The 26,185-nt window shown below is 46.4% G+C and overlaps 9 protein-coding genes across 9 annotated transcripts; 5 read left to right on the forward strand and 4 right to left on the reverse strand.

Moving 5' to 3' along the window:
- Window positions 1-1,350: 1,350 nt before the first annotated feature.
- On the reverse strand, window positions 1,351-2,815 carry AO090026000239 (uncharacterized protein; the record flags this gene model as incomplete). The annotated part of the gene is given in 5 exon segments (XM_023236154.1): window positions 1,351-1,710; window positions 1,780-1,947; window positions 1,960-2,108; window positions 2,141-2,304; window positions 2,364-2,815. The coding sequence occupies 5 exon segments, from the start codon at window positions 2,813-2,815 to the stop codon at window positions 1,351-1,353; spliced, it is 1,293 nt and encodes a 430-aa protein (XP_023090955.1).
- Window positions 2,816-4,177: 1,362 nt separating this feature from the next.
- AO090026000238 (uncharacterized protein) lies at window positions 4,178-5,662 on the forward strand (the record flags this gene model as incomplete). The annotated part of the gene is made up of 3 exons (XM_001821669.3): window positions 4,178-4,486; window positions 4,557-4,818; window positions 4,878-5,662. The coding sequence occupies 3 exons, from the start codon at window positions 4,178-4,180 to the stop codon at window positions 5,660-5,662; spliced, it is 1,356 nt and encodes a 451-aa protein (XP_001821721.1).
- A 542-nt stretch (window positions 5,663-6,204) lies between these two features.
- On the reverse strand, window positions 6,205-7,038 carry AO090026000237 (alpha/beta hydrolase; the record flags this gene model as incomplete). Its single annotated transcript, XM_001821668.1, has 1 exon — window positions 6,205-7,038. The coding sequence occupies one exon, from the start codon at window positions 7,036-7,038 to the stop codon at window positions 6,205-6,207; it is 834 nt and encodes a 277-aa protein (XP_001821720.1).
- Window positions 7,039-7,865: 827 nt separating this feature from the next.
- On the forward strand, window positions 7,866-9,002 carry AO090026000236 (bZIP transcription factor; the record flags this gene model as incomplete). The annotated part of the gene is made up of 1 exon (XM_001821667.3): window positions 7,866-9,002. One exon carries the CDS (start codon window positions 7,866-7,868, stop codon window positions 9,000-9,002), a length of 1,137 nt encoding a protein of 378 aa, XP_001821719.1.
- An 859-nt stretch (window positions 9,003-9,861) lies between these two features.
- On the forward strand, window positions 9,862-11,400 carry AO090026000235 (cytochrome P450; the record flags this gene model as incomplete). The annotated part of the gene is made up of 2 exons (XM_001821666.1): window positions 9,862-10,992; window positions 11,050-11,400. The coding sequence occupies 2 exons, from the start codon at window positions 9,862-9,864 to the stop codon at window positions 11,398-11,400; spliced, it is 1,482 nt and encodes a 493-aa protein (XP_001821718.1).
- A 1,906-nt stretch (window positions 11,401-13,306) lies between these two features.
- AO090026000234 (F-box protein) lies at window positions 13,307-15,215 on the reverse strand (the record flags this gene model as incomplete). Its single annotated transcript, XM_023236155.1, has 2 exons — window positions 13,307-13,666; window positions 13,749-15,215. 2 exons carry the CDS (start codon window positions 15,213-15,215, stop codon window positions 13,307-13,309), a joined length of 1,827 nt encoding a protein of 608 aa, XP_023090954.1.
- Window positions 15,216-17,715: 2,500 nt separating this feature from the next.
- AO090026000233 (uncharacterized protein) lies at window positions 17,716-18,447 on the reverse strand (the record flags this gene model as incomplete). The annotated part of the gene is made up of 1 exon (XM_023236156.1): window positions 17,716-18,447. One exon carries the CDS (start codon window positions 18,445-18,447, stop codon window positions 17,716-17,718), a length of 732 nt encoding a protein of 243 aa, XP_023090953.1.
- A 4,173-nt stretch (window positions 18,448-22,620) lies between these two features.
- On the forward strand, window positions 22,621-24,402 carry AO090026000231 (serine/threonine-protein kinase; the record flags this gene model as incomplete). The annotated part of the gene is made up of 5 exons (XM_001821663.3): window positions 22,621-22,627; window positions 22,985-23,036; window positions 23,114-23,321; window positions 23,375-23,531; window positions 23,606-24,402. The coding sequence occupies 5 exons, from the start codon at window positions 22,621-22,623 to the stop codon at window positions 24,400-24,402; spliced, it is 1,221 nt and encodes a 406-aa protein (XP_001821715.1).
- Window positions 24,403-25,428: 1,026 nt separating this feature from the next.
- Window positions 25,429-25,959, forward strand: AO090026000230 (ubiquitin-conjugating enzyme E2; the record flags this gene model as incomplete). Its single annotated transcript, XM_001821662.3, has 2 exons — window positions 25,429-25,579; window positions 25,676-25,959. The coding sequence occupies 2 exons, from the start codon at window positions 25,429-25,431 to the stop codon at window positions 25,957-25,959; spliced, it is 435 nt and encodes a 144-aa protein (XP_001821714.3).
- Window positions 25,960-26,185: the final 226 nt, after the last annotated feature.

Consider the following 26,185-nt stretch of genomic DNA (forward strand, 5'->3'; position numbering starts at 1 on the left):
TATGAAGAGAAAATCTATATTCAAGTTATGCTATGCTGTGACTGGTCATATCGTAAAACAAAAAGACAAATGATGGAATATTGCAGGATGGAAATCAGCTTCAATTTTCTACTGGTGTTGTATTTAGAGCTGCTATTGGCTGCCGTCCTCTTAATGTAAAGCTGAAACGTGGGAACGGTGGGATCGATAGATAAAGCAAAGATGCTAAAACTACAAGTTACAGCTACAGATCTTAGATTTCTTCTTACTCGATGGCGTCTACATTAACCTTTAAAGCACTAGCAATGAGACAACTTGTTATTTCTCCGCTAACGTCTACTTATACTCAAAGTCCAAGAATATCTGCCACTTAAGACTGGAAATATTAACTCTTTCCAATAGCAATGCGTACAACTACCGATACGACGGAGACCCTGTGTATGATAGAAGTACCAAAAGGCAAGAGCACATTATAATCTTGTTGAGGAGGTATTAATGGCCTCATAGCACAGGCCCTGCCATTCGCTTGCGTGTTGCGGTATGGTCCCTACCTGCCCTCGAATGAGAATGCACCCCGAACTCGAAGAGGACTCAGAAACATTATTAAGTAAGATTGCCCGACATAGGAGTTTCAGCCATTAATACGATTTCTTTGTATATGATTCCAGCCATCAAACTCACTTATTGATTTCTCTATATATCAGACACTAATTATTCTTAGTTGTCAAATCAATTATCATATGCTTGAGAATTGTTAGAGAATTTGTAGAGGTTCGAGGATAACAAACTATCGGGAACTATTCTCCGGCTTATGCTGTATGCGCCGGGAACCATAGGTATTGGAGAGAATCGAACGGAGACGGGATTACTGGCATACGGACTTTGGGAGCATCACTCTGCTCGCGAATGTTTTGGGTGGGCTGCAGGTTCTCAGCCCCGAAGGGGAGTGGGAATGGGTCCGGGCTGAGCCGGGGTGTTTGATTGTTAATATGGGGGATGCGATGGTTGATTGGACGGGGGTTGTGTTGAGGTCGAATATGCATCGGGTTGTGTGTGGGCCTGGGGAGCAGGCGGGGTTGGAGAGATTTAGTTTGCGATGCTTGTGAGACCGTTTAAGGAGGCTAGGATGGAGAGGTTGGTGGGGGGTTGTATTCCGAGTGTTGAAAAGGATCGGGAAGAGGGGCTGGGGTCAATTGGGGTTGGGGATGAAGGAATGACGGCTTGGGAGTGGGGAGTGAAGAAGGCAATGGCATTGAAGGAGGGGAAGGACTGTGCGAGGAGTCGTTGGGGCAGGGATCTCGACTTGTAGATCTCTCATTTCAGATTATGATTTGGACTTTTGAAAAGAACACAGGATATCTAGATATAGTTTCACAACTTATGCTCGTGTAATTCCCCAGTCCAAACCGGCCGTGTGGCATTATACTCCATCCTCTTTCTCACCTCCTCAAATGGCAACGGCGCAATACCAACCGGACTACCCAATACCATCGGTTTACAATCCGGTATCAACCATCTCACAGCCCCGGACTGCAACTCTCGCGCCCCAATTTTACCCCCCGCAAAGGCTTGACAGGCTGCAGCCCAGAGTTGAAGAAGATGCTGAGCTTGCGGTAAAGCACTAAGAAAGATCAGAACCTCATGGGGCATGCCCTCATACTCATTCCAGATCACCGTGACACCGGACTTCGCTGCCTGACTTGCCACCACCCGATTCCCATCTACTCCGCGCTTCTCACGGCCACACGCGAACCACATCGGCGGTGAGCCCGTTCAATCTTCCACAGCCGCAGGACTGACAAGTTCATGGTCGAGAGTCGCAGCCACGCAGTAGGGGACTTCGCGCGGTGGACTCGCAGGCCAAATGCTATCGGTGGGATGGCCGGGCATACACGCGGGCTGAAGCACGGTGAGAATGTCGGTCTCGCCATTACAGTGCCAGGAGGGAAGTGAATCACACTGATCACACTAACCGCTTACTATCGCAAGACCGGCTGGGAGAGGGAGGGCAACAGACTGTCCATGGAAATCGAAAGTTGCGTCTGAGGGAGGCAGTTTCTGCACTTCGAGGAGGAGTTTCATGAGACCGAGGGTTATATTCGCTCCGGCGCTGTTCCGGCCAGTATGATCTGGTCCGCTGGCACCGCGGGGTAAGGGGCACCGGCGAGAGGGTAGAGTAGGCTGGCGTATGCGACAAGAATGTCGAGGATAGAAGCGGGGAAGGTATGGGATGGCGTAAGACGGTATTTAATGGAGGCGACGCGCGCTCCAGTTAGCTTTGCCAGGCCAATGGAGGAAGCACGATACTGTGCCGGGCTACTGAAGCTGTGAGATGCTATTAGCAGATGGGTTTGTTTGCGTTGGAGCAAGCTAGAACGGCATACTAGAGACCACCGCCATGAGCGTAGAGAATGGTCAGTTCGCTATTGCATTCCTGCAGCAGGGCACGAAGCTTTTCTTCCTCTGGTATATCTGGTTCAGGGGCATCATCCGGGACTTGAGAGCGAGGACCGATGAATTCGACGCCCACGTCGATGACTGGAGTTTCTTCCACCGGTGAGATGCGGTGGTATTCTTTTTTTAAACGGTGTATAACTGTGTACAGGACGTCTCTGATAGCTGGGTTAGTGGGTGCTGAAAAGCTGGTTCTAGCGATCCAGACTCCTCCACGGGCTGGGGCTGGGGTATCGAGAGAAGTAGCTTTCTGGAGCTGGGCGAGGGAGGGCCATGGTGAATTTTGGTATTTCTGGCAAATACGTTTGATGAGCTTCTTTTGCTGATCGATCGAAGACATCTTGTAATATGTCCGGGGTTGTGCTAGTGAAGTCGTACTCATATTTTGAAAGACTGAGCGAGATACACTACCTCTTTGCAAGGGGAACAAAGAGAATATCTCCCTAGACAGTCTCAACCCGTCTATCAGTCCGTGTACGACCCTAACAATCCTACGTACGAGTCTCAAGGCCATTTCGGACGAATAGCCTACACGGGTTCCGTACAAAGACCAGGAATAGACAGGTAGTAAGAATTGAAACAGTGTTGCCATGTATTGGGAGCAATTAAGAGGCGGCATGCCTGGAATAGAAATATGAGCGACTTGTTGGTCTGTCAGTTGTGTTTCCTCATTTTCGCTTCTCCTGATTAAATATTTCCTCGGTACAAGGATCATCCTTTCAAGAGAAATAAACTAATCCTTGTCTCATAACAGCGAATGCAAGTTTTGCAAGTTTTGCATGTTTTGGTGATATACCTGAACACAAGGTTGGTTTCTCCGTCAGAGCATATTCTATCTCTTCATTGTCAATCTCATTGAATAGCCTAATTAACTCACAAGAAGCCTTCTGCTTACATTGGGATCGTCTAAACGTACTGAGGACAGGTGCAATTCGCAAATAACTTTAGATCTGCTATAGAGCGAGTAAACTTATCACAATTGTTTTTCCTTCAAACGATATATTCTCGGAAAAAGGACATTAGGGGAATTAACTAATTTAAGACTACAAGGTATCAGTGAAGGGATTTATGTTGGCGGAAACCCTACATGTACTCGTGGTGTGGATATCTGACTAATTATATATTGTCTAGTCTTGTATTGTTCTATGTTTTGACTGGATTGAAGGGTAGGCGTAGTCTTATAAGCTTTAGTTAACCTGCTATTGAGACCTTAAGTATACTCAGCTTGATGCCAGTGAGCAGCTTAGCTAGTACGCTCGTCGCTGGACAGCTTGATACACACACTTTCGCCTAGCCCCACATCCCGGCACTGATAAATGCCGACAGACCAATCACATGACCATGCATACTGTTTATCCGAAGATTCTCCACTCTTTATCAAAAAGCTTACCAATTTCCATCTTTTCCACTGTGACACTTATTTTCATGACTTTAGCTGGTCTTCTATGAGTGGTAACAATCATTCACCAGTTCAGACCACCAGTAGAACCCGTTTGGGCCGGCATAAAGCTTGGTGTGTAGTTCCTCGCTCAGCCATCCCGCAGCACACGAATTTGAGGTCATGGAAAAGTGTACTGATTAATCAGTGACCGGTGTCGAACCCGTCATATACGATGTAAGCTACCTTATACAGTAGCTCAAGTCACGAGATGACTAACGCGGTAAAGGTAAAGGAGGCTCAGATGGTAATCCTTGCTATGGCTGCCGGCGGGCAAATAAGCCATGCACAAGCCGTAAGGATGGCATGTTCCGCTTTGTTGAGTACGCCTCTGTAGAGAACAGTTCCGAGGACCGTCAACTCCAGCCCAGTCTTCCGGCAAGCAACATTACGTTTGTTAATGAGAATGATGCGGATATTGAGAGCAATAGTCCATCAAACAACATGCCACATGGCCGTAACGACTATCAGCAGTCGTCTCAACATTCTCCTTCACAGATGTCCAATTCTGTACCGACATCATGCCCCGTCGGATCTGGATCTCCCCTGTCGCCGTTAAAAAGCGAATACGAAGCGTCTCTTTTCAAATATTTTATGACGTCTCTCTCTCCTTGGGTAGGTGCTCCCTGGCTTCTTCATTGTAAACTTTAGAGGGCTAAATGTACTTTTTGCGAATTTACCGTAGTTTGACTACTGCGACCCGAGTCGGCATTTTTATACATACATCGCCAGCTCTGCGTCTAGTAATCCTATCCTCTTGTACGCTGTTCTGACGGTAGCTGCGAGACATCAGCGCTCGCATTCAGAACGCGAGCGATTACTTGCAGATGAATACCAACAATACTGTCTTGAGTCATTGATATCAGCCCTTGATAACTCAGAAAAGACACTAGACGAGTCTCTTTTTGCATCAGCAGTAATTCTTCGCCTCTCTGAAGAAATGACAGGTGTGTGCAACCTCGTGCTTGCACTTACTAAAGCACTTGTACTAAGTCGTCGCATACAGAGCCTTCTCCCAGGGAGATTGTAGACTCCCATACACTATCTGCCCATATCCTTGTTCGAATTAAAGAAGGAAACATCTACACATCAAGCTTCACCGATGCGGCCTTAATCGTAGTCTTACGACAAGAAATCTTCGTCGCCAACCTGACACAACGACCAGTAGGGTCTTTCACTGACCACTGCAACATTGACACATCACTGGGTCCAACTTCTGAAGCAATGTGGACGTACCGAATCATCGCCCACGCGGCGAAGATAACCGACTTTGTGTATGGCGATGTCATGTTCAGGACTAAAGATCGCTGGAAGGATCTGATGCGGTATGTCCAGGACTGGGAAGACAGCAGGCCGAATGCCTTCACGCCGATTTATAGCGAAGCAGAGAATCCACCGTCTAGTTGCTTCCCTAAGATATGGTATTGTAACGACTGCCACGTCGCGGCCCGTTTGTATTCGGAACTATGTCGCATTCTCCTCTTGGCATCTGATCCAGATGCCTCAGCACTTCGAATTGGGCGATTCCGTCGCATGCAAGATAACGATGACAAGATACGGGAGTGCGTTCGAGTCATATGCGGGGTTGCTTTAACAAATCCTGAGTTCCATACTACCCGATCTACTGCCGGCTTGGCTATTGGTTTATGCGGTGAACTATTCCATGATCCGAGGGAAACGAAGGTCCTCTTGGAATTGTTATCGGCTGCAGAATTTCACCTCGGGTGGCCTTGTTTGAAGTTGAAGGAAGATTTGCGGAGGTTTTGGGGGCTTCCCGTGGTTGAATCCTAGCATTGGTCGTGAATAGATGCTAGGTCTAGCTATCGGCCTGTGTTGTTATTCTATCTAGTTACTCTGCCCAGCAGTGAAATTCCCATAAAGGGAAAGATGGATGACTGTTGATCCCTAGATAAAAACTAACTCAGCTGATAGCGCTTTTATACATAAGCGAAAGAGAAATAAAAATGACACGGCAACCTTCCGAATACCATGACCCCTGCATTTTTTTTTACCACGATGGCACTGGCAATTCAGCTGCCCCATCAATAAAATTATGTTGGAGCATCTCACTGCTTCCATGAAGTAACCCCGGGGAAGCATGTCGGCATAAACTGATGATGCACATATAGAACATAAGAGTTTCACTTCAAGAGGCAGTAGAATGATACATTGGTTGATCGTTTAGGGACCCTAATATTCTTTCCTTTATGCGAAAACAAGAGACCCAGTCCCTGTACCTATGAACCCTCAGACATGAAATCTCCATCTTCTTCGACTTCCTTGTCACAAACCCCCTCCCCGAGTCCTCTGAAGAGCTGTATATCAATGAGACCCTATTCTATCCAACTATGTTGTCTGAGCCATGCTTCACACATCAACGGCCAGTTAGAAACAGGTAAATTCTCCGTATCGAATGCCAAGCCATGAGGCGCATCCGCGAAGACATGAAGCTCAACAGAGCCGCCACTCTTAGTTATGCCCTCGGCAAGACGATAGGCATTGACAACAGGGACAACGGGGTCATTATTAGAATAAACAATAAAAGTAGGTGGAGCGGGAGCATTTAGCTGGACATCTGGCTGTAATTCATCGTAGAGAGCTTGCTTCTCCAGAGGCGGAAGAGGCGGCTTATTCGCAACGATAGTACGTCCAGCCGCATTTGTCGAGATTGGTCCATATCCGATAATGGCAAATTGAGCTTGAGGAACATCTAGATCAGGCGATGTCCATGTTTCAGGATATTGAGCCATAAGCGCAGCTCCGAGATGACCACCCGAAGAGAGGCCGCAGATGCCCTGTCCCTGCGGTATGAGCCCGGATTCCGACATTAATTTGAACGCGCGTCTGGCATCGTTTAAAGGCGCCTCAGCACCTGTATCTGCGGTTGGAAATCGGTGGACCAGAACAAAGGCATGGAATCCAAGGCTGGTTAGCCATTTCGCTGCCGCGATGCCTTCCCGACCAACCATGAGCTGAACGTAGCCGCCGCCTCCTAGAATCAACACTCCCCGTCCATTGGGTTTGGCTGGACGGTAACCAAGGAGAAAAGGACGCTCGACTTTAGTGATAACTGCCTGGCCTATATTGCCTTCCGGTGCGTCGAGTTTGAAGGCTCCTTCCACTGAGCTCTCCTCCCATAGAGGCCAGCATAGGTCCGCTTCGAGCATTCTGGCGTTATCGAGGAGGAATAGAAAATGACCTTTGCAAGAAGTAAAAGTTGTTCAGCTAAAGTGCATACTCATGCGGGGATCAAATATGCTGAGTGTTGTGGGCCTCGCGATAACATCAACCCGAGATACCGGATACCTTAATATTTCCGTTCTTAGTTGACCCCGATGCGAAGCATCTCACAAATCACTACAAACGTGTGCCGTGTCGTTGAAAGAGTAAATTATGTCATCAAGGTTGTATAATTGGCACTCCCTGATAGCATCCTATCAAAGCGTAGTGTCAGGACTGAAGAGCGACCAGGCTTTATTTCCCTTGATTCGAAAAATATCTGTTGTAGAAAATCAAGCATCAATGACAAGTATAGTGATCGATGCTCCTGGCAGGCCATAATTCCGCGGCACGACGAGCGGTAAGGTTTCTTATTGGATTTATCGTGATAAGTGTGCACCAAGTAATAGTTGCTTTGTTGAAGTTATGACGGTGGCCAAATTTTCGAGACATGATACTTTCTTTGGGGGTTTGTCTGGTGAGACTTCGGATTATTATAATGTTTGAGATATAGATAGATATTATCTCAGATAGTCTGATTTGAAGTAAATGAAAAGCGTGACAAGTATGTCAAGTGATGTGAAATAACTGGCTTGGAGTGTATGTAGTAGGTTATCTAACACCACCGTCTGTTAGTTGAGCGTGGGTCCACCGGCTCATCCGCACTAGATCGCTGGAGCCCCACACCACTGACTCGCCCGAGGGAGTTCCTTCTCCGCTCACTCAACTACTGCGCGATAAACATCGAATACACGGTTGATATCATGTTTTAAACATGCAGGCCTCAAAGCCAAAGTCTGTCGGCTCCATCGACAAGAAGCGAGCTCGTGATCGACGCGCCCAACAGAAGCTCCGCGCAGACCGGTTAAATCACACCCACTCGCTCGAAGCGGAAATCGTCCTACTAGAGCAACAATGTAAAGCGTACGAAAAAGAGATACAGGAGCTCCGAACTGAAAATGAAGCTCTACAGTCAGCCCAACAGCGCATCCGAGAAGTAGTATGTACATCTGAGCTAGACAACAATGAAACACTGGCGAACTGCGATGGCCGGCCACCGAAATCCGCGAAGGTCCGCTCCGCTATACCACACGTGTGCTTGCACCATACTGCTCAGTATCCAACAGTTTCAGGACATCCGTCGGGTTTCTTTGGATATCCCCAAAATGAATCGGCACCCCCTATTGGATCCAAGGTCCAGTCGTCCAATGGGACACCGCTCTCACCTGCCAAGTTCACCGGGTTGAATCCTGTTTGCGACTTAGATTTGTCTCTTTGGAGTAGGCTCCCTCTCAATTTTGCTCAGGAACCGCATATTTCCGAGAACCTCTACTCTTGCTTTAACCGGCCGGATCTCGTGCAGGCATCACCCGACGAACCTTCGCCGGTAGAACTCCTATACGGGTCAAGCCAAAACTTTTTAGCCGATAGAATACACAAGGCGACAAGATTTTGGCCCATCTGTGATCCTGAACGCCTAGCAAGTGGCCTTCTGACTTACAACATGATAAAATGGCTAACACGGCCTTCCCAAGAATCTTTCGGCCGTCTGCTTGGATTTCAAAGGCCAATAAACGACCAGCTACAGCGCCCACATCCGCGTTGCATCGACTTTGTTATGTGGCCAGTTCTCCGTGCGAACCTAGTCAAGACTTTCCACAAATACGACCTCAAATTAGTGTTCGCCGCGTTTACATGCAGTCTCAGAATCCGGTGGCCCTGGGGCAAATCTTTCTTGGAGCCTGACGTGACGAATTCATTGCGAGTACATAAAGAATTCTATGATACCTTCACCAAAATTGAGGGATGGGGTCTATCCGATGAGTTTCAAACCCAATACCCGGAGCTGTTGGTCGGTATGGATATTGGAACTCTCAATTATTCCATCTTTGACCCAATGCCTGCTTCTTGAACAAAACATTCTGTACACTCCTGTATGCCTATCAATGCACCATGACGAGCAGTACTACCGTAGTTCTAACACCGCCAAGCCGGCTACATAAAACTCTTTTCCGACGTGCTCACCCTCTAGTCCCCAAATAAAATCATCTCGAGCACCTGAGAGTACGTTGCGTCATCCAATTACAACTTGCTTGTGGGGTGGTGGGGACACAGGCGAGTCAGCGGTCACCTCACCAGGGGTAATTTATACTGAAATCTAGAATTTAAAATAGCGGTCAATGTTTTTGGAACCAGATTAGTCGGTAATCCGAATATTTAGACCATTAATTAGTAGATAATTAAGGTGAACCTACTAAATAGTTATATCTAATTGGCTGATATAATAGTGCGTGGCTGTTGGTAAACTTGGTAATATTTCCAACCCGTTAGGAAGCTCGATTTTGTTCCCCGTAGGCTGATCCGATTCTGCAAGTCGTCTCCTCCTCAGATGATCGTCGTTTCCATGACTAGATGTGAGATCTCGGAGAACGGAGTTGGACGAAGCCGGTCGTTTCTGCTCTGTCGGATTCAATCCCATGATCCGTCCGGCTATCTCAAACCGAGACTAGTATTTCAATGCATAGGAAATATGTATTACTACGTGCTATGCCTCAACTGGCCTGTATGAGCATGCATACTATGCATGGTGACCGAACTTTTTCCCATAACCAGACAGTGTATGCGTTCCCCCCTCCTTTTCAATGTGTGCTACTAACCCCACATTGGTCTGAAGAACGGCCTTAAGTACCGTTGAAAGGCTATATAGATCTGGCCTGCACCCGTTATGCGCCCTTTCTATCCTTGGTTTTACCACCTGACTGTTTGTCGCCATGCCATTCAACATACTATTGTGGCCGGTGATTGCCTTTTTCCTCTATTCCTTGTTAACTGCCATATGGTACATCTACTTTCACCCCCTAAGACGAATCCCAGGACCAAAGTCATGGATTATTTTCCCCATTATGCGACATGCTTCCGCTATCCGAGGGAGGTTTGACATCGATATGCGTCAGCACCATGCTGTGTACGGTCCCGTTGTTAGATTTGGTCGTGATGAAGTGTCCTTCATAACAGCGGAGGCATGGAAAGACATATACGGGCATGGCCATCAGCAGCTCCCAAAAGTTTTGAGTTCAGCCAGCAATATGCTGGACATAATTTCATCGAACGACACCGATCATAGTCGCTATCGCAAGGCTCTATCACATGCATTTTCTGCCAAAGGACTTCAGGCCCAAGAGCCTCTTCTTAACAGTTACGTGGATAAGCTGATAGAGAGACTCAAAGGGATTGCCGAGTCGAACCTACCAGCTGACATGGTCAAATGGTATAACCTTACAACGTTTGATATCATTGGTGACCTGGCCTTTGGTGAGCCCTTTGGTGGGTTAGATAACTCGGAGTATCACCATTGGGTATCCACCATTTTCGAGTCAATCAAGGCAATTCCCTTCTTAAAGTTGAAGGACGCATATCCCTTGGCATTCAAGGCTATTCTCGGCCTTATACCTAAAGGCATAATGGAGGCACGCAAAAGGCAATTAGAGCACTCAAGAATCACGGTTCAGAAGCGACTCCAAACTTCCTCTTCCTACAACCGCGGTGATTTTATGGACTCGATGTTGCGCAACCGCGGCGAAAAGGATAGCCTAAATGACTCGGAGCTCGAGGCCAATTCCAACATCCTGATTATTGCAGGCAGTGAAACTACCGCAACTCTACTATCAGGAGCGACATATTGGATATTACGCAACCCTGAAGCTTTAGCCAAGCTAACGGACGAAGTGCGCTCTGTGATGAAGAGCGAACCCGAGATAACCGCTCAAAAAGCCAGTGCGGAGCTGCCATACATGCTGGCTTGTTTCGATGAAGCATTCCGACTATACCCACCCGTGCCAACAGGTCTACAGCGGAGGACCTTAGTACCCACCCGTATTTCCGGATGTGATATCCCTGCCGGGGTAAGAGCAAGCGATTAATCTAGAACATGACAGATAACTGAGACTAACCCAACATAGACCAAGGTTTCTGTTCACCAGTCCGCAGCGTACTGGTCATCAACCAATTTCCATGCTCCAGACCGCTTCATTCCCGAGCGATGGCTACCAGAAGCTAAGAGTGATCCAAGTTCTCCATTCTACTCGGATAATCGGGGAGTTGTGCAGCCGTTTTCTACAGGACCACGCAATTGTATCGGAAGAAACCTCGCCTATGCAGAGATGCGCGTGATACTCGCACGTGTGCTTTGGAACTTTGACTTAGAATTGTGCGAGGAAAGTACACAATGGTCTGACCAGAAGGCGTACACCTTGTGGGAGAAGCCTCCATTGATGTGCAGGCTGAAATTGCGAGAGAGCTTTAGGGGCTAGGAGTGATCGGAGGATCCGAAACCCCCGTTTCTGGTTGGCATCCGGGCGGGTTCTGGGTGGGACCGCCTTCATTGCTTCAGATGATTCTACAAAACCCCCCTTTGTATATAGATGGATAGTTATGTCCCGGTTGCGTTAGTAGAAAGGATAAATGTGATATAAAGCGGGCTTGACAATTAACCACATTGATATGGACACAATGATAGTAATAGTCCTAGAGTAAATTCACAAGAACCGGATTACCCTTTGCGCTGCTAGTGCTGGGGCTTCTTTATAGGTTATAGGTGTGCATTGTTCAGTTAGATTATCGACACTCATCGGTTTACCTGAAGAATACAAAAGCTGACTCAAAGCTTTACCACGTTAGACTGATAATGTTTCTCGCAACGAGAAACAGAGCGAGTCAAGTTATACGTGGGAATAACAAAGACAATGAACAGGTTAACAAGATGTTACATTAATTTGTTCTTTAGAGAAAGGCATGCGAGAATTGTGCTATAGGAAAATAATGAGTTTAAAAAAGGAGCTCCACTTAAAGGTTCAGATATGTTGGGTCTCCTAAGCTTGATAACATGATAAAAGTCTATAGAGAGACCTAAAACTAGCTCATATATATTATCCTGGATACTACTTTAAGACACTGTCTGTAGTCTATATACCGTGCTGCTGCCGATTAGTGGTAAATGCCTACTATTTAAATCGCAGAAGCAACAGGGCGCTGAAATGCGAAAGCAGCCATCTGTTTGAGGAACGCTTTTCAAAAGCTTCGTTCGAGTATCGAACACGCTGTAGTCACTTACGTGTGCCCCTATCACGCTCGTCAAATACTGCTTACTTTATTTGAGCTTGACCTTGAAGTGCTACGCTGGCCGGCTTTTGCGTACCTCGTGGTGGTGTATATCGTTATGGTTAAAGCCAGCGATGCTGCATAGCCACAGAAACATGTGTACTTGGCTATTAGCTAAGGGGTTTAGGTCTGAATGTCTGAGCCCAAGCCATTGTTTATCTGAAGCTAACGCATTGATAATCGCGATCTGCGCCAATAGCTTTGAGGAAGTAGACTTGCTCTTACATATTCACTGTTCAAGAATACTTATAGCATGATCTGTTGCTCGTTCTCGCACTGTAGATGTGGACGAATGCTAGAGCTGTTGCAGTGTTTGAGACCTGGCTCTGTTAGTACAAATAACAAGGTAATTAATATTTCCTCGTGGTTCAGAGCAGAGAGTACGACTGGTGTTGTCGCTCTACCAAACCCAAACCTTTATATTGTACTTACTAGCACTATTCTTCGTGCTATTTTCCCGAGTAGTTGTTACGCCACCATTTGATCCGGCCGGTTGAGCTTCTACTACGAAGTTCAATGGTGAGCGCTGTGCTTCAGATGTATCCTGTGTTTCCCCGATCGTAGACTTCCATCTGTTCGAACCTGCTTTTATTGTATTTTGTTGCTTGTAACGATTCTCCACTAGAGATAGAGTTGGAAGCTTGACTGGCAAAATCATTCCGGTATCATGTGATTTCATTATGATAGTCATTCGATGTCGGTCTGTATTGGATCTTGCCCCGTATTGTCCAGACTGCAAACCGGCGTGATTTCATTGTACCTATGGTCTCACACACGGACAGGCCAAGTTTCTTACCTTTGTCTCTGCCTCGAAGTAGTCTCCACCTTGCGTGTAGTGCTGTTCAACAGCGTCCGTAGGATCGAAAAGGTCTTCGTGACATGCGTCGTCGCCTGCATTATCACATCGGTACACGGGCGCGGTCCACGTACCATGACCCTCGTCGGTAGTTGCTTCTGGATACACCAACAGGGTGAAGATCCGTGATGTGGGAATCGCGGAGAAGTAAGTTTCCCCGAAACCCCTTACACGCAACCCTCCTTCATAACTGAGGTTTAAGTCTAGGCTGATTCATGTGCACGTGCAGCCGTATGCTCCTGCTCATGGTCCTCACTCTCAGTCTCATCCGCATCCTCCCACCCCTCATCGTCATCTTCTGTTTCCATTATCTCCAGCTCATCATCGAAGTCATCAAGCTCGTTACCCAGCATACTAACTAACTGCAACAGCCCAGTTTGTGCTGGCGAGCGCCAGGCCTCTGGTGACGAAGAGTCCATAGCCGTTGTGCCTTGGGCTGTATCGGCTGATGAAGACTTGTGGTTAGAAAGGTCCGGGGCTAAGCTGACAACGCGGATGGCTTTGGTTGGGAAGAGACGGGTGTGAGCTTCCTGTTCTTGTGGAGCCGCATCACCTGGAAGGGGCTGGCGCCAACCGAGTGTCTCCAGGTTTTAATGTTAGCTTTCTTGCTGCTATTTTCATATTGGTCATTGTAGTAGAACATACAGTGTAGGTGGTCATTATCGCATCATCATACAGCGCCATGAAACTAACCGGCACAGCAAGCTGCGGTGCGGAGCTAGTGAGGAGCGAATATGATGCGCGAGCGGTACAATCGATGTCTTGAATTCTATTATCATCGTCAAGCGCTACGACATAAATCCGGTCTTCGATCTCGAACATCAGGCGGTGGTTGCGCACAGATAACCAGCCACCCAGGTCGAATCCCGACCCATCCGACTCGCATTCAATCAGGGAACTGTGAGCCGCGAGACTATCTGGGCCTTGCAGAGCTTTGCGCCAGTTGGAGCAAACGAAGACACGGCCAGCGCGCGAGAAGCCGACGAAAATGTTGCCGTGCAACATGCCAGCTCCCCACTCGTCCTCACCATGTCTAACATGCCCAGGGTCACTGGGTGGTGGGAGCGGGCCTTTGGCAATCTTGAGCGGCGTCAGGCTATCTTTGCGAGGTGCCCCAAGAGGGAATGTCCGATTTGGCGGAAAGTGTCGCATGGCTCCCGCCAATGCCGCGCTCGCCGAGATAGAACTAACAGCCGGTGGACAAATATGATACTTGTCCGTACAATGTGACGGCTGCAACGCGCCCAAAAACGCGCCAGTTGTTTTATCATAGGCATGATAGCCTCCGGGCCCCATGGAGTAAATCACGGCATCCTTGCTTTGGTCTAAATGGCCGATGGCGCCATGCTCGATCTCAACACGCGTGGTCAACTTGGGGGGTCTTTGTGTCATATCGTACACAAAACCCCGTCCCTGGCTAGACACCACACAGAGTGTCCAGTAAGACAACTGAAAGCCTCTTGTCTGACAATCGTGATTCAAGACCGCAATACGCCGGAACTCTCCACGTGCTGCGCCTTCCAAATCCGCCTGCCAGACCTCGACCGCATCTCCTTCGCGATCAAAGACAGCCATTCCGTCTTGATACTCCAGATGCGCGTATGGACGAACTGCGTCCTCGTCACTATCTAACGTGGAAGGAAGACGCCACAGAAGCTGGCCCGTGTCCATATCAGTGACATTTAACCCTCCGGCATGGGAAGTGGAAACGAAGAACCGACGCTTGAAGTCCGGGCGAAATCGCCAGACAGGGTCGTTGCCGATTTGCACCACCGACTCCCGGCAAACTGGTTGGGACTCGGCCCAGTTACGGGCGAGCAGTGTCTGGCGCTTACAAAGGTCTTTCCATGATGTGGTGCCTTCGAACAGCTTCGTGAAGCTGGTATTGTCGGAAAGAAAAGAGAAATCACGGGCCCCTCCAGGCGGTTGGACGGTTTTGGATTCGGAGGTGTAGATTGCTTCTTGATGTGTGACGTCGATAAATTCGTGCCAGGCCTTGGAGACTGCGGTAAGGGATGCGAGAGCGGAGATAGGGGTGAACTCTAAAATGCGCAGAACGATCTCAGGAGGCAGGATGGCGAGAGGGTCCGCTACGGGTGAAATGCCGGTCATTTTTGAAACAGCAACGGTCTTTTTTTGTCGAAGTATGAAGGTTGCAGGGGCGGGGGAGAGTGTGATGGTATGAGAATATTGCCCCTCTTCACCGCTCTGCTATCGAATCAACTACTGATAATTTTCCGGGCGCGTTACAGTCAAGGATATCTTCTAGGAGAGCTTATCATCGTATGGGCCTGCCTCTGAAACCCTCCCCTATAGTGTTCTAATTCATTGAATAAATTGCTCGAGCCTGCTCATAGGGGAACAACTTACTGACTCAGTCCGAATATCGTTCTATCTAAAACCTGTCTTGTTGCAACTGCGTGCGGTACTATGTTGAACGACATTCTGCCCATTCCTACTCCTAGTGCTTTCCTTCTGCTTACTGCTCCCATTCGCTGGGCATCATTTGAAGGAATGATTTAGTCAGAGAACGTTGTATCTCTTTCTTTTTTTTTTTTTTTCCTCTTTTCATCTTTGCTGGTATGCGACGAGCTAGTCGCGTTTCTTCGTCGAGCCTTCTCAACTCTCTTCCATAATAGCTCGGAAGGCTGCTTGGCTTCTTCCACTGACACTGACCGGATGTGTAAGCTCCTAAGTCTTGACTTATGTTGTTTTTGGCCATGAATATTCCTGGACAACCCAGGCAAGGCACACCTTGCATGTACTCTCATTTTCGTGTTCTTTAATTTACATAGGATTACATAGGAATGGACTGGCCAAATGTCTCACTAAGTAAAATTGGTTGACTTCCAATGTCAAGCAAGGTGCCTGATTGCTTACAGATATTGACTACATGTACATTACGTGCAGGAGATGGTTCTCTGTTTCTAGAACCGGAGGTCTTCAGGAAGATCTATCCGCCGTTTCCCACAGTACATAAGATTGGGTACTATTACTTCGTATACTAGTATAGTTATATTGAATCCGTATTTAGATATCAAGGGCCTAAAATCAACGAATTTTAGTACCTCATCTTATTTTTCCACACTACATAGGTCTTTAAGCAAGGTATGCACAAGTTCAGCCAAGTCAACATATCGGTATTCTCAGCAGATCGCCCTGTACATCCGGCGTGCAAATTCCTGAAAACAACAAATCCAGGATTGTACACAGCCTGGACGCGCAGGTCCGATCCCTCAATCAAACCGATTGTCTTTTGATGAATTCAGGGGTTATACTTGTGTAATTCATGCAACCCAAAACACCCTTCTCGTTAAATACGGCATCATCTAAGAGCTTCCAATTAGATATGGCTACTATTTGATGATACTAAGAGTACTTACTTAGATCGTAACTAACATGACCTTTCCCGTCACAGGTCAGTGTTGCAGGTTTGTCAAGGCGACATGCCTTCATACTGGAAAAGAAATACCCACTGCTTCCAGTCAGCTCGAAGCACCATCGTCCCGTGGTAATATACATACTCAAGTTCAGGTGCTAGTCCCCCGGTGCTGTTGATCCTAAGGCAATGATTCAAGTCCAATGCTGACTTAAACACATGTTCATGGTCGTCCACATCCTTATATTTGCAATCTGCAACTAAGGTGTGGCCACTGAGAGTTAATTCAACATTCGTACAGGTTCCGAGAAACAGATTGGCAGCAACTGAAGTCGTTAGGGCAAAGCAGAATATCATCAATTGTTGATACATATTATCTTTGTGAAAAGAATTTGGTATAAATATGAAGAAAAAATTTCTCAACTTGCAGAGCCCTCAACTAGGCTACTTATATCTGTCAAGGGCATGAGCACATGGTGAGCCGTTGAGTGGATTCATTACCGTTCCAAGAAATTCAGTTTTCACATCATCCTTTGAATTGATTCAAAAACGATGCATCCTGTGTCTCCTTTGGCCATGAGGGGCTCACCACAACAAACTGCAAGAAACGTATCATATTGCTTTCAGTCATTCCTCCATAACCAGTACTCCTATCCAGCCCATCATTGTGACTCCAAACATAGTTTTTTGTCTCCTCAGACAGGGGACTCATATGATTACAGTTGTCTTTACTTCCATTTCCTTCAGTAAAAGCATATGAAACCGGCTGTACCCCGTTTACAATGCCATGAATAGTGGATGTTTTACTCTTCCATCAAAACTTGTTTGTGAATTGTCCTCTATAACGGGCTGCACCGGTAGTACGACACTGGATGTGTAACGTTTGTATAACATGAATGCGATGTGTAGCCAGTAAGGGGCATCAGTTTAACGGGAATCGAAAATGAATAAATGCCAAAGGAAAAAAAAAAAAAAGAAATTATAAAACTCTTTGATATGTAGATACTCTGCAGTAAAGTGAAATTTGCCCAAAACAGAACGTCTTAGAAAGCCCAGATAGAAGATCGGCGGTCATCATGGATGTATATATCAATCTCTTTACATGCTTTAGCTAAGTAGCGTACAGATAGGGGAAGGATGGAACTTTGGCTCAGGTCCTACATTCACGAAGCCAATAACCATGAGCTAGCGCCAGGAGTACCAATCAAACCAAATATGTATGGAGTATATTCCTTATATCCCTTTGTATGTATGCTGTAGCAGCTCAACAACAGCCGCACAATCATTTCGCTCGGCCCACTCTACAGGCTTCCGAGGGATGGGTTTCTTATATAACCGTTCATGGTTCATCAAGAAGAGAGGCACTAGATAAAGCCCTTCTTGCCTAGCCCTAGCTTCAACGATGTAATAATCATCATCCTGACACTCAGGATCCGCACCGTAATTCAACAATATCCTCACAGCATATAACTGACAATACTCGGCAGCCCAGCTTAAAGGAGTTCTACCATACATGTCTTTCTGGTTCGGATCAATGCCAGTCTTCAACAAAATTGCAATTATATCAGTCTGGCCATACAATGCTGCCAGGGAGAGGGGTGTATAGCCGTTTCTGTCTTTAGTAGTCGGGTCGAAACCGCTGTCTATGAGGGTCTGGATTACTTCTGCGCTTCCACCGTATACCGCTGCTGACATTGGTGTGTGACCAAGGGGGCTCCATATGGTATATAGCGGATCATGCCCTTCGGTCCGTGGACAATATTCTAGCAGCTTGCGTAGGGTTTTGACGTTTCCTGTTTCAGTTGCTTGCCATAATGCTCCGGCTGTGTTCTTCTTGTAAAGTGTCGAGTTGGAAATGCAGTAGAAGTGCCGGCATACTTGGCTGAAACAATTCAGTGTCGACTTGCTGAGATATCCCAGAATATGCAGAAGAATCTCGACAGCGAGATAGACTAGCTTTGCCATGAGTAATGTTGAAGATTTACCTTATTGAGCAGGGTATAGCGAAAGGCTACTTAGATAGTTCGACACTTAACGAATGGTAATCTAGACCAGTATAACATTTTGAACCCTTTCATAATATGTGAGGGGATAGTCTCTGAATAAGTATCAAGGTCTGCATAGAAACCAAACTCGATTGTTTACAATACAATTTGACTGTTGTCCTTGGATAGGTAGTCATTCCTTTGTCGAGTAAAACATATCGGAGGCCCATAATACGTGAGGTATAATGGGAAACGTGATCCACGATCATGCCTTTTTCATTGCATCAAGGGAAAGGGCTAGGGCTTATAGAATGGGGACATGATAGATTGATACACATTTACTTCGATCTAGATATAATGGGCATTTATATAAGAAATGTGAACCATCTTGTTTCTCAGCTGTCAAATTTTCGATACAGGTTTTACTGTACCAAGTACCATTGTTAGTGACCGTGGCTTAATCTCATATTTTAGTGTCAACATCCACGTCCAGTTATTATTAAGTGCTGCATTTAGGGCGTGGTACTTGGCTTGTTGGTTGGCTCCTTCACCATATCTTCTGGTGTTGCAACATTTCTAGTATTTCAAGCTTCAAAGTTCTCGGATTATATTGTGTTCCTCATATTCATTATTACCAGCTACCAGATATCCAATCTCGGCTGTGAAACCGCACTTCCTTTGTTAGGAGTTACGTCCCTTTGTCAAGTACCAAAGCCGAAATGAAACACTCACCCTTTATATGTTGTTTCACCTATGTTATCTCATTATGTCCCATAGAGTCCATACCAAAGGACTATATAAGCTGCCAACCAGAAAAAGCACTATCAAATGCCTTTTGAAGGGCTTAAGCATCCGGGCATTTTCGGGTAGTTGGGTATCCTGATTATTCAATAAACAACTGTAAGATTAAGCCCATAATCCGGTTTACATCCTAACTTACTAAAGTCTACTGTATTGTGCTACGATACTAATAATTCTACCGAGGCCCTATATTCAGAATATTACCAAACCATATAAGAATAAGATGAGAGAATCTAGTTAGTAGTACAAAACAATATTACTGTAACTACATTAGGACTCGAGATATCATTAATTCATATCAATAATAGTGTTAACCTATCGATAAAATAGGTTAGAAGACTACGGAGTAGAACGTCTAGAAACACAACCCAGAACCCCTTCATCTTACGCCATAGCCATCCCAAAGCTAGTCGACTATGTCAACTAGAAATAGCGTTAGTGCCCAGGCAATATTAGAAGTCGAATGGTGTGAGTTTTCGATCAAAATAAGGTTCATGTACGTTCATCGAGAGAAAGGCTGGCATTATACTCCGTGCCCGAATACGGGCTCCCATTCGGAGCCCTACTCAGGTCGCCGACTGCCAGTTGGCTAGCCAGCGGGTCTAACTTAGGTATGTACAGGGTTATTCTAGCTAGATAGTGGAAGACTCGCTGCCTTCGTGAGGCGTCAATAAATATCTCGGTTCCCTTCCCCTGCACCCATTCCTTTGCTCTATTCCCCAAGTCGTAATTTTAATAAGGTTCATGTATCTTTATCAATGAAAGATTCAATATATAGGGAAATTCTATCAAGTAATAAAATTTTCTCGTTCAGATTTAGAAACACAGGAAGAGATGCTCAAAGGAAGTTTAATGATCTTGAATTACCGCGAAATCTACATGCATAATCCAAGGGAACATAAATAGCTTGACTGGAGCCAAATTCACGAACTCTGATATACTCTCGAAATATACTCCGAAGTACTCTTACTTGACGATCATGCATTTCATTTCAGTGGTCATTTTATCTTTCCTGTCAGCTTTGGCTGCCGCCGAACCTGATGTCAAGATGGTCGACTTTACTGTAAACTGCAAAACATGGAAAATTGCATCCCATACTCTCGAAGCAACGTGTCCAGACTGGGATGGCAATTACAAAGACAGTTCTTTGGACTTAAATCAATGTTATACGTACAATCAAGATTTTCAACTCGAGTTCAAGGTCGGGTGCGTATACTCCTTTCGTTTGGGATTGATTACAAAAGGGAAGAAATCCTCACTAACAAACTTGCGATAGTGGAGCTGCATTCGACACATGTATCTCGTGTGAATTAGAGACAGACCTAAAGAAGCCCCCACTTCTTACTTGCGACTGCATGGAAGGCGGCGATATAATGCCCGTATGGGGTCATACTCGCTCAACGAACACAACACTAGGTTTGTGATCTCTTCATCTTTGACTTTATCGTAGTCAAGTGCTTACTTCAGATGTATAGACTCCAATGTTTTCAACAGGAATGGCCAATTGATCTGCAGATCTTCCATTCATGACGATCACGAGTGATTTACTGCAAGAACTTTGCCTCTCCTCTAAGTTGGCCATTTGAGGTCACCCAGCCAGTTTTTGTCTTTCTTCCATCCGGTATATGTTTATGTGTCTTATGTTTCTGTTTTCGTTTTCTTTGCCGTATAGGACTAAAAGAGAATGTATGATTGGGTACAACAATGCCCATGATATATGATTCACTTCTAAGATGAATAGTCATTTGATTTATGGCCCGCCAGAACACTTGCAGAGTAGAAGTTCGGAATTTACTAAGTACGCAAATTGAAGATCCATTTGCTATTTTCTACCCAAAATTGGAGCAGTGAGTGTACAGTTAGTCCTGCAAAACAAATTTCTTCCTCGTTGTCTATGTTATGATACATTCAACTATAGTGGAAAGCATAGCTTCATTATAATAAAATTATTTCAAAGTCTATAGTTGAGTACGGGATATACAGATGATTAGGTATGCAAGATCCTATGAACATGGGATCTCTGCGTAACAATGGGAAGCCATGCTAAACCTCCAATAGCGGATCAGACATCCACCCGACAACTATGACTTGAGCTTGGCACGGAGCTATCATAAAACATCTGCCCCTTACATAGGCGTGGACATGATAGGCACGTATGCATGAATGCCTAGATCAGGTACATGTAGCTACCCATGGGGTTGGGGGCAAAAGAAAAGCTCGGGAATAGAAGCTCTCCATCTTGTCAGCCTGAGCTATATTTGTTCCCTGATAGCTTGTGACAACTACCGAATTTGTCAAGTAAGATGGCCGAGACACCGGTTTGGATTACTAGATGGTCATCCCAATTGGGCTGGATTTAATGCAAAGTACGGGCAGGTCTCAGTCCAAAACGGCAGGGCTGTCAGATTAAATTAAAGACTCAGCCACTAGGGTTGACATTGATGATACGAAAACGAACCACCTAGAATTCCCTAGTTGTTCTAATTTTGCTTTGAAGGGCCCTCCCATGGGTCTTACCAATAGTGCATTTCCTGAATGTGTATTTATATTGCCCAATTGGCTTTGATTGTTGAAATTTGTGGGGAAAAGGAGGATAAAGAGGGAGCGAAAAAGAGGAAGCCTGGTAAAATACCTTTCTTACGGCGTGGGACAAGGCTGAAAAAACTGTGGCTGTTGCCTGCAGGAGGTCCTTCTTCCCACATGCAAAATTAATAGGCAACGGAGGTGGGCCAATCCGCTGTCCCGAATCCGATCCGAGCACAGCCACGGGGGTCAACTAAACTCTATCGGAGGGGCCAGACTGGGAACTTACGTTACCCAATGCCCACCTTCACTTTCCCTCCTCTGGTTTGCTCTTGGGCTGGTGTTTCATGCCTTTATCTTTTATATTTGTCCACGCCTGAGGCTGACTTAAGTCTTATCTTCAATTGATTTTTTTTCCCTTTTCTTTCTTTCCAATATCCTTACGGTGGAAGTCAAACTTCCTTCATATACTTACCGCGACCGTTCAAGTAGGTACAAGTACCGTTTGTTTACTCCAGTCTCACCCCGCCCCCTAATCAAGCATGGAGACAGCCTTTTGGCACAACTGAGGATCTACGTCGCTAGCACCATCTCTTCAACTTTCTCCTGTAGCGGTATTTTTCCCCCTCACTGACTGTGATATATTTCTTCAGCCTATACCTGAACGATAATCATAATAACCTGCCTCTCGACTTTTTTAACCACGATTTTCTCTCCGCCCCGCCAATCCCCCCTCACGTGCGGGGTCTCATCGGCGTCAAGCCTACTGCTTTAGCTCGCCGCACATTTAATTTTTCATGATTCAAGGCGGTCATTCTATTCGGGCACAATGAGTTGTGAGTCTCTTCGTTTTCTCATCGCTTTCGTACCTCGTTTTGTCAACTGAGCGGAATCGGAATGTTACTCTTTCTTCTTGATTGCCCCGCCCGTTGTTGCAGCCTGTTTCTTTTTCTACCTCAGCTGGTGGCGTGTTGTGCCTTTCCAAGTCTTTTGAAATGTTCTGGTCAACTGTCGCGATAGCTCTGTGGAGCAATGGCGCAAGCCTTTGGCTATTGTTCATCTCCTCGTGGTTACATGGTTTGAATATACTACATCACCGGGTTTTTGGCTTGCCCCCTGGACTACCGACCTTGGTGATTTGACTTTTGAAAAATTATTGTGGCAAATTCGCTGACTATGAGTTTACTCTACAGTCACTAATATGCTCAACAAGCTGTCGGGACAGCCCGAGAGTTATGAGAAAAAGTACGGCCTTTCCCATGTGTTTTATGATTCCTTGACATGCCATTGGGCAGTTAGTAACCAGTGAGGGCGTGCTCTAGACAACTGTACAAATTTGGGAGAACACTTGGTGCTGGAACGTACGGTATTGTCCGTGAGGCAGATTGCAGCCGTGGGAAAGTTGCTGTTAAAATTATTCTGAAGAAAAATGTCCGAGGCAACGAGCAGATGGTTTACGATGAGTTGGAGATGCTGCAAGCCCTTGACCACCCAAACATCGTCCATTTTGTCGATTGGTTCGAATCTAAGGTGGGTTCCTTTCACCGCGATATACCAGTGTCAATAGTCTAACGGTGCCAAAGGACAAATTCTACATTGTCACTCAACTAGCCACCGGTGGTGAACTGTTCGACAGAATTTGCGACTATGGAAAGTTTACGGAGAAGGATGCATCTCAAACTATCCGGCAAGTGCTAGACGCAGTCAATTATCTGCATGAACGGAATATTGTACACCGAGGTTCGTTTTACACCTTCAACACTCGCTCACTGTATGATACTGTGTCATGCGCTAACTCCGAATCTGAAACGCAGACTTGAAACCGGAAAACTTGCTTTACCTTACTCGTGACCCATCCTCGCCTTTGGTTCTAGCCGACTTTGGCATTGCCAAGATGTTGGACAGTCCCAGTGAAGTTTTGACTAGCATGGCTGGGTCATTCGGTTATGCCGCACCCGAGGTTATGCTCAAACAGGGCCACGGCAAGGCCGTCGATATGTGGTCGTTGGGTGTCATAACATACACCCTACTATGTGGCTATTCGCCCTTCCGATCCGAGAGCCTGTCCGATCTGATCGAAGAATGCCGTAGTGGCCGCATTATCTTCCATGATCGCTACTGGCGTGACGTCTCAAAGGATGCCAAGGATTTCATCCTTACGATGCTCCAACCGGATCCATCGAAGCGTGTCACATCCGAGGAGGCCCTCAAACATCCCTGGTTGAAGGGTGAATCTGCTAGTGACCGTGACTTGCTGCCTGAAATCCGCGCCTATATCGCCAGGTCTCGCCTCAAGAGAGGTATTGAGATCATCAAACTGGCCAACCGCATCGAGGCACTCAAGATGCACGAAGAGGATGAGGATGATATCCCTAGCCCTGCTGACATGGCAGCTTCTGCTGAGGAGTCTGATAAATCTGGATCTGCCCCAGCCGAGTCATCGGCTAGTGGTGAGGCTGAGGCTGGTACAACGAAGAAGCGGAGTTTGAGCAAGGTTGCACGTGGTGCTATCTTCCGCGAAGTCGTTCTTGCCAAGGTTCGTGAGCAGAAGGACACCGAAGAACGTGAGAGACTCGAACGTGAGGCTCGAGAGAAAACTACCCATGCTTGATTTCTGTTATGCTATGGCGTTCAATGGGAGAGTCTGTTCATCCTTCCCTGACCAGCGTCGAGGTCGAGACGCATCATCTGAATTGCTTTGTGAATATTATTCTCATGATTCCCCATCCGTAATTCGAATGGTGTATACAGTAACTGTGTTGTTTATTCCTGAGAACTTTCGGTGCTTGTTCTTCAAAATCCTTCGTTTTTTGGCTTGGTTGTCTCTTTTTGCCTTCGTGTCCATACCATCAACAGTTGTATTCTTCTTCCAATATTCAACATTTAATGTACTCGTCCTTGTCCTCGTAATAATTTAGGAGATGACCTTATCAGGTGGATAAGCATCACGTGCCAGGCCACCATTTGACCATTCGGTGCGTGAGCCAATCAGATGATGGATATCGGGAAAGTGAGCCCCAGGCAGGTGATCGACTGGGGTGTGTATAAAGGTACCCCGTAGGCGGTCGTGGAATCACTTATATGCCCTTGGCCGGTTCATTCTTTTTCTTCCCACTCCTCAGGCAATATTTACTACGCTCAGCGACTTTTGATTCTCTCCTCTGTTTGTTCCCATTCTCATTCCCCTCCCTCAAGCTTCCTCGCGTCGTTGCAACATTTCCGCGGCGGTGGATCGCCCCACGTTAGAGTCAGACGTCATACATCTTTGCGGCTCAAGGATTCTGCTACCTATGGGAGTAACCAGCGTGCGAAGAGAAAAGGTCACGACAATTACCTATTCCACAGTACTGAAAGCAATATACCAGTCGTCTGAAAAGCACATCTCTCACCATGTTCGCGGGCAAACGCTTGAGCAAGGTAATTGTACCCCTCGTTGAATCAGTGTTTCGCTAACTTAACGCAACAACAGGAGCTCCTCAAGGTACCTACATCCCCTTCTATCCCTCATACCCCAATTTTGTCTACCGCTTTGCAAGATAAACTACGGCCCAGTCAAAGGAGCGTCATGTCTTTGCCATCTACTGTCATGCCTAGTGTCGATTATGCACAGGGGAATTAACTGTGGGATTCACTTTAGATGAAAGAGCATCTGCCCCCTGGTATATCAATAGCCAAATCGGAGAATCTTGAAGAGTGGCAGATGGATATTCGAGTCTTGGACGAGAATCCGCTTTATCAAAATCAGGTCTATCGACTCAAATTCACGTTCTCGTCGAAGTATCCAATAGGTACGGTTGAATTTTCGCCCTGGTGTTACATTATCTCGTGTCACAAGTTTTTTCTTCTTTTTCGTCGGTCATACTAAGCAACACTGCATCACACAGAGCCGCCGGAAGTCCAGTTCATCGAGCTGCCTAGCACGTCTGAGACCCCTCGCCCGATCCCGATCCACCCGCACATATACAGCAACGGAATCATATGCCTGGACCTCCTCAGTTCAGCCGGCTGGTCACCTGTACAAACGGTTGAGAGCGTCTGCATGAGCATTCAGAGCATGCTGACCGCAAATACACGTGACGAACGACCTCCAGGCGACAGCGACTTCGTCTCGTACAACCGACGCCGGCCCCGCGACATCAACTTCTTTTACGATGATGACAACGTATAACCGAGTGCGAGGACATTGTCAAGTGCGACTCAGCGTCAATATTGAACACCATGCTTTCATCCTCTCAAGCAATGGTCCCCATGCAAGTCTGCTCTTGCAGTTTCTAGGGCCAATCTACCCTCCTCCGGCCGCTGGTCTTTTACAATCACCCAAGATTATCCAAGGGCTACCGATTGCTGATCTGATATACATTCATGCTCATGCATTCGGCCGTTAGTTGTTGATA

The sequence above is a fragment of the Aspergillus oryzae genome, chromosome 3 (assembly GCF_000184455.2).
Source record: "Aspergillus oryzae RIB40 DNA, chromosome 3".
NCBI classification, from domain to species: Eukaryota; Fungi; Ascomycota; class Eurotiomycetes; order Eurotiales; family Aspergillaceae; genus Aspergillus; species Aspergillus oryzae.